General features: G+C 36.6%; 1 protein-coding gene across 1 annotated transcript; it reads left to right on the forward strand.

Annotated features, from left to right (window-relative positions):
- Positions 1-15,042: 15,042 nt before the first annotated feature.
- Positions 15,043-17,957, forward strand: LOC130970691 (probable beta-1,3-galactosyltransferase 8). The gene is made up of 7 exons (XM_057896852.1): positions 15,043-15,228; positions 15,396-15,460; positions 15,837-16,282; positions 16,363-16,450; positions 16,755-16,880; positions 17,539-17,648; positions 17,809-17,957. Exons 1-7 carry the CDS (start codon positions 15,043-15,045, stop codon positions 17,955-17,957), a joined length of 1,170 nt encoding a protein of 389 aa, XP_057752835.1.
- Positions 17,958-19,253: the final 1,296 nt, after the last annotated feature.

Raw genomic sequence — 19,253 nt, forward strand, 5'->3', positions numbered from 1 at the left:
TAAAAAATAAAAAGGGGGGAAGCCGCAGCGACTATTGTGAGTACCATAAAATATATGGTCACTCCACGAACGACTGTTACGACCTTAAAAATGTGATAGAAAAGCTGGCTAAAGAATTTCGGCTTGATAGATATCTCATAGAAAGATCGGACGGTCATGGAAAGAGAAAGCGAGACGATATGGATAGAAGAGACCCACCGCCGCGGACTCCAGAGAGACATATCCATATGATCTCAGGAGGGTTCGCGGGAGGGGGACTTACCAAATCCTCTCGAAAAAGACATCTCAAAAGAGTCTACCAGGTCGGAGAAGAGTCATCCGACCTCCCTACCATTTCATTCACAAAAGAAGATGGGCAAAGAATAATCCCTGGACATGACGATCCAGTAGTAATAACTATGATCCTAGCCAATGCCCATCTCCACAGAACCCTAGTAGACCAAGGAAGCTCAGCGGACATCCTTTTTAAGCCCGCTTTTGACAAGCTAGGGTTGGACGAGAAAGAATTAAGAGCCTACCCCGACACCCTATACGGATTAGGGGATAGGCCAATAAAATCACTGGGATTTTTGCCCCTCCACACCACTTTTGGAAAAGGGGAAAAATCTAAGACTCTAAGTATAGACTTCATAGTCATTGATGTCGGGTCAGCATATAATGCTTTAATCGGCAGAGCTACCCTAAATCGACTCAGAGCAGTGGTATCCACTCCCCACATCTGCATGAAATTCCCGACCTCAGCGGGAATAGCAACGGTAAGGGGAGACCAAAAATTGGCGAGGAAATGCTACAATGAAAGCCTAAATCTGAGAGGAAAGGGCAGAGAAGTTCACACAATAGAGCTCGGCGGTGCAAGAGCCAGAGAAGAGCTGCGACCGCAACCGGGAGAAAAAACCGATGAGATACAAGTCGGCAAAGAGGAAGGGAAGAATACTCACATAGGAGCCAATCTAGGGGAGACCCTAACACAAGAATTGACTAAGCTCCTAAGAGACAACTCCGACCTCTTCGCCTAGAAAGCCTCTGACATGCCTGGGATAGACCCCGAGCTCATGTCCCACAAGCTCTCGGTTTATTCGGGATCCCGACCTGTACAACAAAGAAGACGCAAGCTCGGCCCAAAACGAGCCCTAATAGTAGAAGAACAAGTACAGGCGCTCCTGGAAGCTGGCTTCATCAGAGAAGTCAAGTACCCAACATGGCTAGCCAATGTAGTACTGGTCAAAAAACAGAATGGCAAATGGAGAATGTGTGTCGACTATACCGACTTAAATAAGGCATGTCCTAAGGACCCTTATCCACTGCCAAGTATTGACACCCTGGTGGACTCCAGCTCGGGGTATCAATACATATCATTTATGGACGCCTACTCGGGATATAATCAAATCCCAATGTATGAGCCAGACCAGGAAAAAACATCATTCATCACACCCAGAGCCAATTTCTGCTACGTGGTCATGCCATTCGGATTGAAGAATGCAGGAGCCACATATCAAAGGTTGATGAATAAAGTGTTTTCCCCCCACCTGGGGAGTCTAATGAAAGTATATGTCGACGATATGCTAGTAAAGACCAAGAAAGAAGTCGACCTCTTGTCAGATCTCTCGCAAGTCTTTGACACCATAAGACTGCACGGGATGAGACTAAATCCCGCAAAGTGCGCCTTCGCGGTGGAAGCAGGGAAATTTTTAGGATTTATGCTAACACAAAGAGGGATCGAAGCCAATCCCGATAAGTGTAGAGCCATCCTAGAAATGAAAAGTCCGACTTGTTTAAGGGAAGTCCAGCAGTTGAATGGCCGACTTGCAGCTCTCTCCAGATTTTTGGCAGGATCGGCACTAAAATCCCTTCCACTATTCTCCTTATTAAGAAAAGGATGCCAGTTCGAATGGACTCCTGAATGCGAGGAGGCGTTCCAGGAGTTCAAAAAGTTTTTAAGCCAACCTCCTATTCTGACCCGACCAGTATCTGGAAAAGACCTCATCCTGTACTTATCCGTAGCAGACAAGGCTGTCTCATCAGCCCTGATAAGAGAAGATGAGGTCGGACAATATCCAGTCTATTTCATCAGTAAAGTTCTACAAGGCCCTGAGCTAATGTACCACAAACTAGAGAAGTTTGCTTACTCCTTAGTAATAGCCTCACGAAGGCTACGACCTTACTTTCAGGCTCACACAATAAGAGTCCGTACGAACCAACCCATGAAGCAAATCCTCCAAAAGACGGATGTTGCAGGGAGAATGGTTCAATGGGCAATAGAGCTCTCCGAGTTCGACTTAAGATATGAAACTCGGACGTCGATCAAAGCTCAATGCCTCGCTGACTTCGTTGCAGAATACGCAGGGGATCAGGAGGAAAAATCAACTACATGGGAACTCTATGTAGATGGATCCTCCAACAAAACAGGAAGCGGCGCAGGCATAATATTGGTAGATAAAAGACGAACCCAGATAGAGGTTTTCCTAAAATTTGAATTCCCAGCTTCAAACAATCAGGCAGAGTATGAAGCCCTAACTGCTGGATTAAAGCTGGTAGAAGAAGTCGGTGCTACAAAGGTGATGATATACAGCAACTCACAAGTGGTGACCTCTCAGATAAGTGGAGAGTATCAGGCAAAGGACCCAAATATGAAGAGGTACTTGGAGAAAACTCTGGAGCACCTTGGGCGCTTTGCAGAAACCGAGGTTAAACACATAACTCGGGATCTAAACAGCAGAGCGGACGCCCTATCCAAGTTAGCAAGTACCAAACCAGGAGGAAACAACAGGAGCCTGATCCAAGAAACCCTCCAGGAACCCTCAATAGTAAAAACAGAAGACAAACAAGAAGTACTTGAGGTGGTCGGTTTAAACCTCGGATGGATGAGCCCCTTGGTCAAATACATGAAATTCGACATTCTCCCTAAAGAGGAAAAAGAGGCAAAAAAGATCCGAAGGGATGCACAGCACTACACCTTGGTGAGAAATACCCTCTACAGAAGGGGGATATCGACACCATTGTTAAAATGTGTACCGACCTCAAAAACTGTCGAGGTATTGGAGGAAGTACATAGTGGGATCTGCGGAAACCATCTCGGAGCAAGGTCACTAGCCAGAAAAATAATCCGAGCCGGATTCTACTGGCCGACCTTGCAGAAAGATGCCACAGAATTTGTGAAAAAGTGTCAACCATGTCAAATGCATGCAAATTTCCACGTAGCTCCACTAGAAGAGCTCATCAGTATCACTTCCCCATGGCCCTTTGCAAAATGGAGAATGGACTTGTTAGATCCTTTTCCCCAAGCGCCAGGACAAGTCAAATACCTGATCGTGGGAATAGATTACTTCACAAAGTGGATAGAAGCAGAACCACTGGCCACCATCACCGCTCAAAGAAGTCGGAGGTTCCTCTACAAAAATATTATCACAAGATATGGGATACCTTATTCCATCACTACAGATAACGGAACCCAATTCACCGATACTACCTTCAGAAGCTTAGTAGCCAGTATGAAAATCAAACATCAGTTCACCTCGGTGGAGCACCCACAAGCTAATGGGCAAGCCGAGGCAGCCAACAAGGTCATACTGGCAGGGCTAAAGAAAAGATTGCAAGAAGCAAAAGGAGCTTGGGCTGAAGAGCTCCCCCAAGTACTATGGGCTTATAGGACAACGCCCCAATCCGCCACTGGAGAGACGCCTTTCCGACTAGTCTATGGCGTAGAAGCAATGATACCAATAGAAATCAATGAGCAAAGGCCAAGGGTAATTCTCCACGACGAGATAGGAAACATACAGGGGCACAAAGAGGAGCTCGACTTGCTCCCCGAAGTCCGAGAAGATGCCCAGATAAGAGAAGCAGCATTGAAGCAAAGGATGACTACAAGGTACAACAAAAAAGTCATTCGAAGAACATTTGCCCCGGATGACTTGGTACTAATCAGAAATGACATTGGAGTCAACAAATCAGGAGAAGGAAAACTTGCCGCTAATTGGAAGGGACCATACAAAGTCAATAAAGTTTTAGGAAAAGGTTATTATAAAGTAACCGACCTGAACGGTACCGAGTTCCTAAGGTCGTGGCATGCTTGTAATATGAAAATGTACTACAATTAAAAGTGAACTCTACTCCCTGATGTACTCTTTTCCCAACTTCATGATTTTTTTCCAAAATCAAAGGGTTTTTTCTGGAGAAGGGTTTTTAACGAGGCATCATAGTAGAGGCTAAGGGAAAATAGGCTATTAAAAACCCTTAGTAGCAAAAAGGTACCTCCCCAATCAATAAAAGATCTTTTTCCATTTATCTCTTATAAACTTTTTTCTATTTTTTTTAAAGTCTTTCTACAAAACGCGCCGACTTAAGCTCGACAAAACGTGAAAATCCCATGAACCGATCTATATGGTCGTCAGGATAAAACGACGAGGTACAAGTCGGTGTAAAGAGGTTATATGAGTTAATCGTAAAAAGCTCGGGAACAATCCGACTTATAAGTCGTAAGGAAATCCGAGTAGAAAAACTCGGGAATACTTCGACCCGTGAATCGGAGCGAAGAACCGAGTGGAAGAAAAACGCATCACAAAAATAACCTAAGTCATAAGAACTCACTAAAGCAAAGTTGAGTATAAGAGATAATAAAAAGAGATTGAAAAACCTAGGAAAAAGTTTAAAGGCTGTCCTAAAAGTCCTTAAACAAAAGGCTCAGAAAAACAAACAAGCCAAAGGGAAAAGTTTTCAGGAAAAGATCAAGGGGACTTCGAAAAATCAAAAAAGCATACACGCATAAGGTAATCTAAACCCTTATCCAAAAAAGGGTATTCATTTTGTTAACTTAAAAACCCTTATTAAAAAGGGTATTTTTTAATATTTTGTTTACGGCCTGGAAAGGCCAAAGGAAATTATTCAACAAACAAAAATAAATAAAAGAGTTTAAAAACGGGGGACCCACAGGTCGGGCCCCCAAATAGCCCACGAATCATTTTTTAGGAAGAATAGTAGACGGATCACCACCACCACCGGAGTTAGGAGGAGCGCCACCAGAGGCATCCATGGGAGATGAAGAGGAAATAGGAGGATCTACTGAAGAACTCGGAGCATGCTTTCCATGAGGAGGAGACTCAATGATCCTTTGCCCTCGAGTCTTTAACTCTGATTCAGAAACAATCACGGGGATAGGAGGATCAACTATGGCCCCATCAATAACAACTTTGTCAGGATGTAAAGGAGAAAGATCCAAGTCGGGAGCAATAACTCTGACTTGCTCCAGGAAGATCCTCCAAGACTCCTCGGCGCCATCAGCAATAGAGTCCTCCAACTCATCGTATGCCTTCCGAGAATTCAGTAGATCATTCTTCACAGACACAAGATCATTGAATAAACTTTGATAGCTAGCTTGCGCTGTTTTCCTCAAATCCATCTCCATGTTGCATTGGGCCTGCAAAACTCTCCCTTTCTCCCGGAGGGCATCTCTCTCCTCCCTCAGCTTGGCGACTTCTTTCTTCAACTCCCCCTCATGCTCTTGGTATGAACGAAGCCTTCCTTCCAGCTCCTCGACCCTCGAAGTCATCCCTAAAGAGCTGAGAGGAGCCTTATCAAAAATATCCAAGAGTTTGCCATAAACCTCCGCCGCCTTGAGACTCTCCTCAATCATAGTGGTAAGGTGGCTCCGAACGGACACATCATCCATGCTTATACGAGCATGGGGATAGATATTCTTTTGAACGAACGCAAGAGCATCCGCCTTAGCCTCACCAGAAGAGCCAGACTCTAAGGTCTTGCGCTTCTTTGGATCAGGGGAGGGTCGGACGACGGGGGGCGGCTGAGAAGGAGCTGAAGAAGAAATCACAATGGGCTTGGAAAGAGTCCCAACGTTCCGAGGAGGAGGAGGAGGAGAGATAACCCTAGCACCACCAGTCCGGGCGCGAGACTTGGCTTTGGCCTCCTGGACTCTCTGGTAAGATTCCTGAGCATTCGTCTTTGCCATTTTTGAAAAAGAAAACGATAGCTAAAGAATTAAACAAGTCGGAAAGATCAGTTAACAAGTCAGGAATCTAACAAACAAGAGAAAGCTACCTAGCTGTGCTTGGATAAAGGTCGGAGACCCTTGGAGAAAATTTTTAGTATCCAAATATGGGGCCCTCCCCCACACTTCTCGGAGGAACCCCACAATGGCAGCCTCTACTTCATCCAAGTCATCCAGACCATATTTCTCACAAGGAGAGGCCTCCAGCCAGTATAAAGGAAAGCGAGGAGAGGAATTATCATCCAAGAAAAAGGGGTGGTGACCCTCTACAGCTTGCACTTTGAAAAAGTAATTTTTAAAGTCGTGGAAGGACTCATCAAAAAGAGTGAAGATTCTCCGACCTTGTATGGCTCGGAAGGAGACCCATTGTCGTTTATTGTGTAGCCCACTAAAGGGCTTGGTCATATGGAAAAGATGAAAAAAGATTTTCAGGGAAGTCGGGAACTCCAAAGCATGGCTAATAAATTGATAAATTTTCAAAAAACCCCAAGAGTTGGGATGAAGCTGGGTAGGGGCAACCCGACAGTGCTGCAGAACAGACATCTCAAAATCTGAAAAAGGTAGAAAAACACCCAGACGGGTGATCATGCATTCATACATAAAGAAGAAATGAGGGGCCGTTCCATTGGCCCTCCCATGACAAACTCGGTCCTCTGAACTTGGGATAAGCAATTCATACTTAGGCTCGTCCTCATCTGAGGTACAGAGCCGGTGGTGAGTACGAAGATGAGTAATAAACTCAGCATCAACTAACGGCTCCTCCCCTAGGACAGTAACATCAACCCAATCTACGGAGGCCATTTTCTTTTCTTAAAGGAGATGAGAAAACCTACAAAGGGAAAAAGAAAAGAAAAAATAAAAAACAAAGGCCTCTAGAGGAGAGAAAAAGGAACCAAGCAAAAGCCTGCAAACCTACTTATCTACAAAATAAAGGCATACGAAAAATATGAAAGAGGAAAAGAAACTAACCTCTCTTGGAAAATGAAGGTTGGAAGAAGCAGAAGTCTCCGAAGCACAAGAATGCAGCACGAGCAAATGAAGAACGAACGAGGAAAATTTTTTTTAGAAAAATCGCAGAAAGAAGATAATGAAAGAGAGGGAAAAGTATTTATAAATACTCTAAGGGCATAATGGTAAAAATGGGGCAGTCATTAATAAGAGTGCACCGTTACCAAAGCCATCAATCCCTAAGTGCATCCCTAGCGGACACGACGCTTGAATAGACGTAACTGTCAGAAACAAACAGTCGCGAGAATCACGTCGGTTTAAAAACCTGCGTCTCCTCCAAGAAAGTCGGCTACGAACCCGAGTAAAATACTCGAACCCAAGTCTTACAAAGATCTTGGGCTCAAGTAGGAGCACTGTTCATACCCTGGCCCAATACTAAAGACCCAGGTCCAAAGGAAAGGCCTAGTCCAGAAGATTAAGCCTTGATCAACACCGACCTTCGTACTAAGAAGTCGGTCTTGACTACGACTTGCTCTAAAGAAGTCGGGACGGAGCATAGCTGGCAGATAAATACTCATTCAAATGAGTAACTGCCCCTAAAATCTCTCTAACCACTTCCTCTAGCCATATCTTAACCCCCCTAAGATAATGGGACAGTTAACACCCTAAAAATACAACACTACTCCAACGGTGGTTATTGGCTCATACTACAAATACCCTGACACCCCTCAGGTATCTCTAAGCCCAATACATTCAAAACTTGCTTACCCCTTTGCTAACTTAGGCATCGGAGTGTATTTGCAGGCACCACCCCCCCCCCCATTTACTCACGTACACAAGTCGGAAGGAGGTTCCAACGCGCGACCCTACTCGGAAGCCACCTTCCGCAGATGATTGGGCCAACCAACGCCATCCATTCTATTAATCTCCGGTTACTCACCGTAATAAGAAGTTTTCTAATTTCAAAAAATTTTAGGGTCAACATTTTTTATTAATTTTTGTCAGCACAAACTATCTTTAATATTGATTCATGTGTGCAAATTATGACAAATACAGATATAAGTTATGTTGAGTCATATCTATAAATTTTGATAAATATAAATATAAATTATATATTTTATATGTGTAAAATTGTATAAATGTGAGTATAATAAATTATTATTCGCTGAGTATTAGCTTAAAATAATAATGTTTGGAAGTTCTGTAACCTTACTGTTTTAATTTTTCTTTTTAACATTTACCTTTTCGTTATTTAATGAAGTTTTAGTCTTCACGTTATTTTATTTATTCATCTCTTCACGCTTAAATTTAAAGTATATCTTAAAAAACACACTTTTTTGGTATACAAACTGCATTATTCTACAACTTATTAATTATAAATTTCTGTCTGAAACAGTAATTCTATTCAGAGTATACTACATTAACAATCCTCCTTTTAAATAAAAAAAAATATTAAAAAAAAGAAAAAAGAAAAGGTAAAGGACGAAAGATAGGCTTGAGGTAGTTTTGATTTGAGTAGGTCGTAACTGAATGAATCAACTACGTGAAATTTTATCTCTTTTATGGGCCAAAACAAAACTTCTTTAAGAAGACCCAGAAACAAAATTCGTCCAAAAAGAGATCAAATATAAAAGGAAAAGTATATGGAATGAAAAGGAGCAGTCAAAAAATAAACAAAATTAAATTTATCTTAATTAATTTAATTTTATTTAATTTTTAGAATTTGTTATTAATTGCCATACTAAATGAAAGAGTAGTGTTAGGAAGCTAATGACTTAAACGTACAATGTGTACAATAGGCTAAATCTTTGGTCTATGAATAAAATGAATATCACCCATACTATCCAGAATAACCATCCGAATATCAGGGATAATAAACATCTCATGTCATAAAATCACTCATCCCAAAAACTTAAGCTGATTTTGAGGTTCACCAAGGATTGAATTCTTAACCTTTCAGATCTAGAATTCTAATACCATATCATGAACTCACTCATCCCAAAAGCGTAACTTGACAGGACAATGTAACACTAATGGTCATATCTCTAATACTTCCTAAACCTCCATTGTGCACAGTGTACGCTTAAACCATTGGCTCCCTATACTTTCTCTAAATGAAATCACCCATTGACTAATATGTTTCAAAAACCCAAAAATCACTCCTGTAATGGAGCACAAAATCAACGAAGATTCAAACTTCCTCTTCCCTTTGGTTAAGCCCGACTCAAACTTCCTCTTCCATTTGGTGGTGCAATGCATGGTTCTCTCTAGATATTATTGATGACGCCGACATCCTCCGTTGGACCATTCAGCGACGCCAATTTCATCCAGTCAAACAATCAAAGACAAGGCTACGTTGCAACACTTTCGGAAGAGAGCAACTTTTATGGCGTTTTCACCCCTTGAAGGAGGATCGATTAGTACATTGATCAATCCAACACAAGGCGATGAACAATTCAGTGTAGGTGAATTAGACATTCAAGAGCAAGAAGGGTGGAAGGTATGTTGCATAAGCTTCTCCTTGGTTGTTAGAAATTTTGTAACAATATGGTATTTGAAGCATTGTTATTCATGCTAATTAGATGTTTTAAATTCGCCGTAAAATAGACCAAGAGAATTAAAAAAAAGGAACAAAACGCATTGATATCTAAATGAAGTGCACGCAGTCGCTAATGCGTTACACATGAAACAAAGAAATCATATACAAAACCATCCATTTTACAATGAGAAGAAACATCTGAGTCCATACTAAAGATACTATCCACTTAAAATCCTACCTAGTGTAGCCTGATCACGACCGAGTCCGTGCAATGCGTTAATTTCCAGCAACTTCACAATTCCAGCATTAGAAAACAATGAAAAAAAATAAAGAACACCTCCATTTAGTTAACACTATGCGAGTTAATGGACAGAAGTGCCACTTAAGCATAGACATGACCAAAAGGGTTATATACACCTCAATATTATCAATATGCAATGAATTGCTTAATCAACTACTGACATCACTAACTTGAAAAAAATTATTTGAGAATCCTGAAATAACTAATATATGAAACTTGCTGACGAGTATCTAACAAAACATGAGCCACTCACTCATCAATGAAGTACTAACAAGTTCAAATGCTTTAAACATGCCAAAATATAAAACAGATCCAGAACCATCCAATTAACAAAGTAAGAGAAACATCCTAATTCCTAGCTCAATTAAGCACCATCCACTCAGAGGTTTACGATTGATTGTCACCATTAACTTGAGAAAATCAGCAACATGAGATGATAAATCCGTAAGCAAAAACACGAGTTATCAGGCTCACACGAAACTAGTTTAAGCCGGAAAATACCATATTAAGCTATATAACTCTACTACAAGAAAAACATAGTAGTAACACAGGTGTCTATATTGATGTTTTCCTACCTAGTCAAAAATTTTACTTCCGTTGTCTTCCCCCCTTTCTTAGCTTTCTAGTGGGTAACCTGCACGCTGTAGTATGCTCTTTGTGCTCGGTGCTGTGAAAGGTGAATTCATAGCCATAGACTTTTTTCTAGGCTGGTTTCGGTGCACATGATTGCTGTCCAATACCTGCAGTGCCTTGCCAATTTCTGAATTATGAGAACCCATCACTATGTCTAATATGATCTCCTTCTTAAACTCCTGTACAACGTCCTGCATGGCAATTACGTGTTGGAGGGTAATTTTAATAATGAAAAAAAAATTGACTACAAAGGGGTTCAACTTAATTGTTATAACATATTTAAATTTACCTGGTCCCAATGCTGCAATAGTTTATCTAAGAGGAAGAAAAACAAAACAGTAGTGCCAATTTCAAAACCCAACCCATCTGCAACCCCTAATCAAAGCATAAACATACAGAGATACTGAGAAAGAAACTCTTTTTTTCCATCCCTTTGATAATCGAAACATGATGCAACATAACATCACCATCTTATGACAAATCAGAAGAAAACATAATAAAATTTTCATACTTTCAAGAACTTGTCAACATCTGAATTAAAGAAGAAACACTCTATTTATAATAAAATTGATCTCATCTCATTAATTATCTCCAATGTAAAATCAAATTTAAGATCATTTTATTCTATTTCAACAACCAACCCCACATTTAAATTCACACTATATTTTCAGCATGCAAACCTTTTAAATCAATATTCCAGTTGTGGCAAGGAAGTCGCATTGTAGTGACTTATTTCTGTTCACGCGTAGAGATGGATGGCATATACATAATGAATCCGCTGGAAGCTTCTTTTTATTTTTCCCCCAAAGAAGACTTAGGTCAAATTGTGACCCGGTAAAAGGATGAGAACCAGAAAATTACATTGCATATATAGTTTGTGAGAAGTCAAAAAGACCAAATTAATGTTATTTCTTCCTCTTTATTTTTTCTTTCTTCCAAAGAAGCAGTGTATTCTTTTAGTAAAAAATCCTTTACACAAATATCCAAAATTATACACTCAAATAAACATTAACAAATCATACACTCAAATATATAAAATTATTCAACAAAAACGTCCCCTAATTTAGCAATATCAAAGAACATCTCATATAAACACCATTCCTAGTCTCTAAACCATAGAGCAGAACAGAAACATCTAGCCTCTAACAACTACAATTACAATATCCAACCCAGATAAAAGCAACATCCAATCTGTACCAATTGCAACATCCATGACCCTTGCCCCTTTACTTTTGTATTTTCCTATCTTCTCTTTTTGAGAGATTAACTAGAATCCACCCAAATTCAATTAGGAATCAATAAACATATTTACTTGTGATCAAGATTTTGCAACACTCGAAAAACATGAAAAACATGCAGCTGCTATATTTGCCAAGGACCAGTGATGCCCCAAAATTGTGTAACCTGAGTTGAGTTGTACAACCTGGAAAAGAACATCCATCGAATTAGAACTCACACGAACCACTACAACAAAACACTGTCCAATTCTCCTTTCAAAACATGCAAAGAAAGTCAGAGGGAACATCTACCATACTTACCAATTAGTGAGAAGAACAGGGAGTTTCCAGGATGGAGAAGTGGAGGTCCACCGGCGGGTGGCGCAGCTGCAACACGTAGCTTCGACGGCACCGGAAAAACCCACATGCAACAGCAGAGCGGCGTCGCTCTTGTTCCGATTTTAGAGGCATGATGGTCAGGGATGCTAGGCGCGGCGTCGAAGCGTCTGGAGAAGTTAGAGAAGAGGGTTGCGCTCAGGTAGCTTCAGTGGAGTCGCGAAGGCCAGAACCATTAGGAGCGCTGTCGCGGTGTCCGGAGAAGAGAGGGAAGAGAGTTGCGCGATGGTTCCAAAGGCGTGATGCGGATGTAGATGTTTTTTAAATTCTGTGTGGTAAAACGTAAAAGGAAGTAGGATTTTTGGGGAGGGTGAATATGGTTTACCCTAAATCATTTTTGAATGGTGCTGATGTGCATTGAACTATTGGTTCCCTAACAATACTCAATATAAAAACAAAAAAGTAATTACCAAAAATAAAAGTCAAGAATTTATGTGATTAGTGATTACAGAAGTCAAGAGAAAGATAAGTGGTACAAGTTAAGGCTATCACAATAGGAAGTACTACCACACTAAGACTATTATAAGAAGGAAAAAGAATAGAATCTTAAAATTGTGGAATAGGAATGGTGGCTGGATGGAAAAAGAGAAAACTATTACCCAACACACCATTGACTTTTTTAATTAAGGTGCTGTATAAGGAGAAAAAAAAAACAACACTCAAGCTTAGTTAGTTATCAACAAGGTGCTGTTTGTTATACATAGCTCTTGCTATTTATGATATATGCAATACATTTGTCTCCAATTCATAAGTCTTGGGTCAAGCTGGATCCTTGGCCTCTTTGTTATTGTCGCTGTCTTCCCAATGCAACCGTCATGATTCATCAGCCTTCCCATGCCTACAATGATATTGCAATTTATTCAAGTAGAGTACATGCATGGTACAAGTGAAGCATATATATAGTGTTAAGTAGTATTTTAGTTGTCTTTGTTTTTTTCTGTTTTATTTTTATTTATTTTAGCTCTTGATCGCTCTATCTTATTATATTGAGTTATTTAAAAAATAAAAATAAAAATATAGAATAGTCTTGTTCAACTAATATTAATAAGTTTACTTTATAATTATCATTTTCTCTTTTCCACTCTCTTTCTCTTCCTTATCTTTTATTATTATCTGAACAAACATTGTGTTTGAATTTTTTGTTAATTAAAAAATAATTAGTTAAATTGATGTTAATTTTTAATTATTTTATGTTTACTTCAATTTTATTGGTTGATAAATATTTTTTTGACAGATTATTTATAACTATTTCTATCATTTATGAAAACAACCACTTTTTTTTTTGCATAATATAAAGAGTTTATGTAAGATAAATGTGTAAAAAATGGATTTTATTTAGCCATTCAATAGTATATTATTGTCAATAGAAAAAATATCACTAATTTAAAAAATCATTTAAATATATACCTATATATACATGAATCAATGTAAAACTAAGAGTACAACAAAATGGAACTCATTTCCCGAATTCCAGTCACTCTTAGCGTGTGAGCTATCAACTTGTTACCTTATACCAACCAATAATTAGTTACTAATCCATTCATTTTGGATTAATTAATTGTAGTTAATTGCTTGCTGCTCTTCTCTAGCACTTATTAATAACTTAATATATACGAGCAATATGCTATCACATCTTATAGGGGGAAGCCTACAGTTTTTTTTTTCCTTAAAATAGTATGTTGGGCATGATTTAGGTTAGGAATTTTTTTAACCTAGGAATTTAAACATGAAAAGTCAACTCAAAAGATTCTAAGCATTGTGAATTATGTTCTGGTTAGAATGTTGCCATCAAACCCTAAATACCTTTAATGTTGATGATGAATGGTAGAATTACATATAGTGGCATATATAGTCTTCACTTTCAAACGCAACGGTTAGAGCCTAGTGGACACGTAATAGGTGCAAGCAAGAGAGATTGCCCACACAAAATCACAAACTAAAGAGGAATGAATGAAGCTCTTTTCTTGTTAATAGCTGTTTTTTGTTGCATCATGGAAACCACATGATCAAACTGCCACTATCCTACATATCAAAACACGCCATATAACACTAAAAAGGTTACTACCTACATTGGTAGAAATTAATTTCTTAATTTTCTAATTATTATTATTATTATTTTTGTATCTTAAGAACTTTCAGTCAAAATAATTAACATCTTTCAATCATCAAAACCGCAACATCTATTCAGGTAATTGGATATCCTATCTAGTCTAATCATTTTCAAATATTTGTTATTTATTTCATTCATATGCTTTCTATATTTTTGACATAATTCAATCCTCTACATGTAAATTGTTGAATGTATATTCATAAAACTGACCGACTCAAAGCTCAGAAGTGATTCATCCAAAGCTTAATTTTTCAATCTACTGAAGCATTTACCAGCAATAATTAATTAAGAAATCAACTATTTTATTTGAAACTGTATTTTAATTTGTAGATGTGGCTGTCCATAGCTTTCCCTTAATACCTTCTGATTCATAGCATTAAAATTATCAACCTTTATTTTTGTCGAACTGTTATAAAGCAAGATAAGCCATACATTCTACCTCACGCACACTTTACCTTTTCACTTTTCTAATATGAACATCCCACACAATATCACATGATATGTTCAAACCCCTCTATTATTTGGTGATAGCCAGAAAATTTACCTATGTCAAACAAGTAATACATCTACACACGAAATATTAAAAAAGATCATAAAATTTTTGCTTATAATATATGTGTATGGTAAATCACATCGTTTATAGATCTTATTCATTTACTTTATTCCTGCGACCTAACATACAGTAACAAGTGTTTAATTTGCCCATGCTTAACTGTTTGAGACCTACAGTAGTATCATCATCTTTATTTATTATTTAATTCACCTATATAAAGAGTCATTTAATTTTATTTATGTACTAATAATAACTGTTATTTTTTTTTCCCTATGAAAATGGTTCCCACATTACTGCAAAAGTTCATAGAAGTGTTGTTGTGGGCAAGGCAAGTTGTTAGTAGAAAGATGAGGGGGAAACCAGCTTCAGGAAAGGCCATATTCGTTTTATGCATTGCATGCTTCCTTGCTGGAACACTCTTCACTGGTCAAATGTGGACTCGTCCCTCTAACACTGACAATAATAGTAATAATAATAATAATAATAATAATTTGGTGCCTCTACCCAAACCTCGTGACTGTGACCATAAACGAGTAAGTGTATCACCTCAATAACTTGCCCTATTTTAAAAATCCATGTTTATCGAAGGTTATTAAGTGTTTTAGAAATATTGATGTTTCAATCATTTTAGTAAGTAATCTTTATTATAAAATTACTGAAATGTATGACAATAATTCTTTTACATCCAATTTTCGAGCAGAAGTTGATTGAAGGCAGAGCTGGTGATGTAATGGAGGAAGTGTCAAAGACCCATCAAGCTATCAAGTGAGTAAAACATATACATATAAATCTTGAGTTATCATAAACATGTACATTATATTTCTTTTCTCGAGTTTTAAGGTAATATCAGAGGGATAATAATTTAAAATTATTTTATTTAAATTAATATTTATAATTATACATTATTACATTTAATATTAATCATTCATTTCGATAATAATTATTTTAAGATAGCTACTTTTATATATAAAAAGGTCTATTTCAAATGAATAATATAATAACAGAAAATTATTATAAAAATAATACACGTATATTAAAATCAATCATTATATATTTGTATATAAATATATATATTGTTTAATTGGTACGAAAAATTTTGTTTTAATTAATAAGGGAAGGAATAATTTTGGTGCGTGTATAGGTCGCTGGACAAGGCCGTATCAACGTTGGAAATGGAGCTGACAGCAGCTCGGAGAAGCGAAAATAGTGGGGAGCAGTTGAAGAGGCAAGAGGGTGGTTTACAGAAAGCTTTTGTGGTGATTGGAATCAACACAGCGTTCAGCAGCAAAAAGAGAAGAGAGTCGATACGGGAAACATGGTTACCGAAAGGAAGCGAGCTTAAGGAACTGGAGAAAGAGAAGGGGATTGTTGTGAGGTTCATGATAGGCCACAGCACCACTGCAGGTGGCATTCTCGATAAAGCAATTGACGCAGAAGAGGCTCAACACAATGATTTCTTGAGGCTCGACCATGTTGAGGGCTACCATGAGCTTTCTACCAAGACTCGCCTCTTTTTCTCCACTGTTGTTTCTTTGTGGGATGCTGATTTCTATGTCAAGGTTGATGATGACATCCATTTAAATCTTGGTACGTTTCCATGCATCTTAATTAATTAATAATCTAACTCTATTATTGTCATCACTCAACTCTCAAATTTGTTAATGCAGGCATGCTAGTGAGTACCCTTGCTAAGTACAGATCAAGACCTAGGGTTTATATTGGCTGCATGAAATCCGGTCCAGTTCTATATCAAAAGTAAGGTTATTAATATGTTAATACTCAAAATAATCCTAAATATCAAGGGTCAATTAGTCCTTCAAATGTCTCCCCGTTGATTCTTAAAAGATAGTAAATCTGAATAGTACTTCTTTAGTAGAAGAATCAATTACATTTATTATTGTATTTTGAAACATTTGATTTCTTTTAGGGTCAAATTGATCCACTTGATCTTTTAGAAACCATTTTTATTATTAATCCTATTATTATACATTATATTATATTATTATTAATGTGAAATAATTAATTAAGATGGTTTAAATGAAACATGGTGTGGGTGCAGAGGGGTAAAGTATCATGAGGCTGAGCACTGGAAGTTTGGAGAAGAAGGGAACAAGTATTTCAGGCATGCCACTGGCCAAATATATGCCATCTCCAAGGATCTTGCTACATATATCTCCATCAACTGGTGATTACTTCTTTGTCCTTTCCCAAACTTCACCCATTTAATTCATTAAAGAACTACCTATTAGCCTTAAATAATTCAAGTCCTAAATAATAATGCTACATAGCTAGCCAATATTATTATTTCTTTTGTCGGTATTTGATTATAATAATTTATCCTTATATTTACAGCACACAAAAAATATTTAATTTATATTTATATTTACTAAAGTTTTATACACATAAATAAATACAATTTGTACTTATATTTTTTTAGAGTTTACACATATTAATTAATAAAATTTATTTATTAAAAATAATTTAATATTTATATTAATCAAATAATGACAAAAATAATAAAAAATACTGGCTCCAAAAATTTCTGATCCCTAGATATAGATTAATTGATATTGAGGGAGCTATATCTCTTGTGAAATCTTTAGTGTTCAAACAATACCATGTTTGAAGAAACAGGTGACTTCCCCTTTTTTTTTTACATATATTTCACCCATTTAAGAATTTTATTTAATGGCAAATGGTTTTTCTGTTTTTTTTTTTTTTTTTGGACTAGATAGCAAACGTTTAACTATTGGAGATTTTGACCTTTTGTTTGGTTATGAAATTAGGATATGTTTTTTTTTATAATTATGAAATTAGGATATTTAATGCAAATAAATTTACAGGCCCATATTACACAGATATGCAAATGAGGACGTCTCTTTAGGGTCATGGTTATTGGGCCTAGAAGTTGAACATATCGATGAACGCTCTATGTGTTGTGGGACACCTCCTGGTAAATATTTTGAATCCCCATAATTATTATATGCACAATGCACTATTTCTTTTTTTTCTTACATTTTATACGTATATTTTTTACTCTTTGATGTATCACTATATTTTGTAACTTTACTTCCAAATATGACAATTTATTTTTTCTTTTGAGTATGGCACAGATTGTGATTGGAAGGCAAGGACAGGAAACGTGTGCGTGGCATCTTTTGATTGGTCTTGCAGTGGAATATGTAAATCGGTGGAGAGAATGAAAGATATACACAAAGCTTGTGGGGAAGGAGATGGAGCTGTTTGGAACGTTGACCTCTAATTCATAAATTCGTTTTCAGAAACACCTTATACTTTACTGCTTTTGCATCAAGAGGAATTCAATACATTTTCCTTTCTTTCTTTCTTTTTTTCTTTTTTCTGAAAAAATTGTTTCCAAATTTCCTAGTGACAATATCTATAATAACATCCCCACTTGACAGGGGTTTTCAATCTTCGCTGGGATTTCTCCCTTCGACAACTTTTTTTTTTTTTTCTTTAGAGAGCTTTTAAATGTAGTTGGGTTGAATAGCCATAAAAAGTTTCTTGTTCGGGTATATTTTAATAAAAAAGAAAAATGGTAATGTTTTATAATGTCTAGATTAGTGATATGATAAGTCATTGTTTATAAAGGTTTCATTATTGTGTTGGACCTTATAGTTTTGCAAAATTTTTAATTAAGTTTTTATATTTTTTTTAATTGGGTTTCTGCACCAATTTTTTTCTTTTAATTATATTTTTTTTATAGTAATTAGTTTAGTTGTTTAGGTATCCAATTAAAAAAAATTGGTGCACGGACCCAAATAAAATATAAAAAAATAAAAGAACTCAATTAAAAAAATATTTAGTACAAGGATTCAATTAAAAAAATATATAAAAATTTAATTAAAATTTTATAAAATTATAAAACCAATAGAGTAATTTATAAACTCATTTATAACTCATCATTTCATTATTATTAAACAAAGTACAAATATAGCAATTATAAAGTGATAACTTGCTATACAAACAATTGATTAAATCAAATGTGAATGGGACACCAAAATTGAGGAGATGTAAGTAACTAAAGAAGCGATTTATTATAAGAGTTAGATTTTCATAATTATATTTATATAAATGTAAACCAAAACTTGCATAAATACTTATAATTAAAATTAATAGAACCCTACCTGATTATTTAAAAAGAAAAAAGTTATTGTTCTGAACCATAAACAAATTGTAAGAGTATGAGAAATTCTAAAAAAATGATTTAATAAAAACGTTTTTTTGAATGTCAAAAAAGCCGTTATAAAGAGAAGAATAATTTTGTATCACTCATTTTAATAATACCTAGCTAAATTTAATTGCTCTATTATTTTATTATAAAAAAACTATTATAATATTGATTATATAAATTTAAAATCATACATAAAATATGATCAAACATCTCAAATATTCTACTCTCACTTACTAAATTAAACTAAATTTAATCATATACATTAATTCAAATACGTGTACTTAAAACTAAATAATTATGATAACTTTGTATTTTTAATTTATTTTTTATAATTTTATTCAAATAACTCTTTAATTCAAAAGA

The sequence above is a fragment of the Arachis stenosperma genome, chromosome 3 (genome assembly GCF_014773155.1).
Source record: "Arachis stenosperma cultivar V10309 chromosome 3, arast.V10309.gnm1.PFL2, whole genome shotgun sequence".
NCBI lineage: Eukaryota > Viridiplantae > Streptophyta > Magnoliopsida > Fabales > Fabaceae > Arachis > Arachis stenosperma.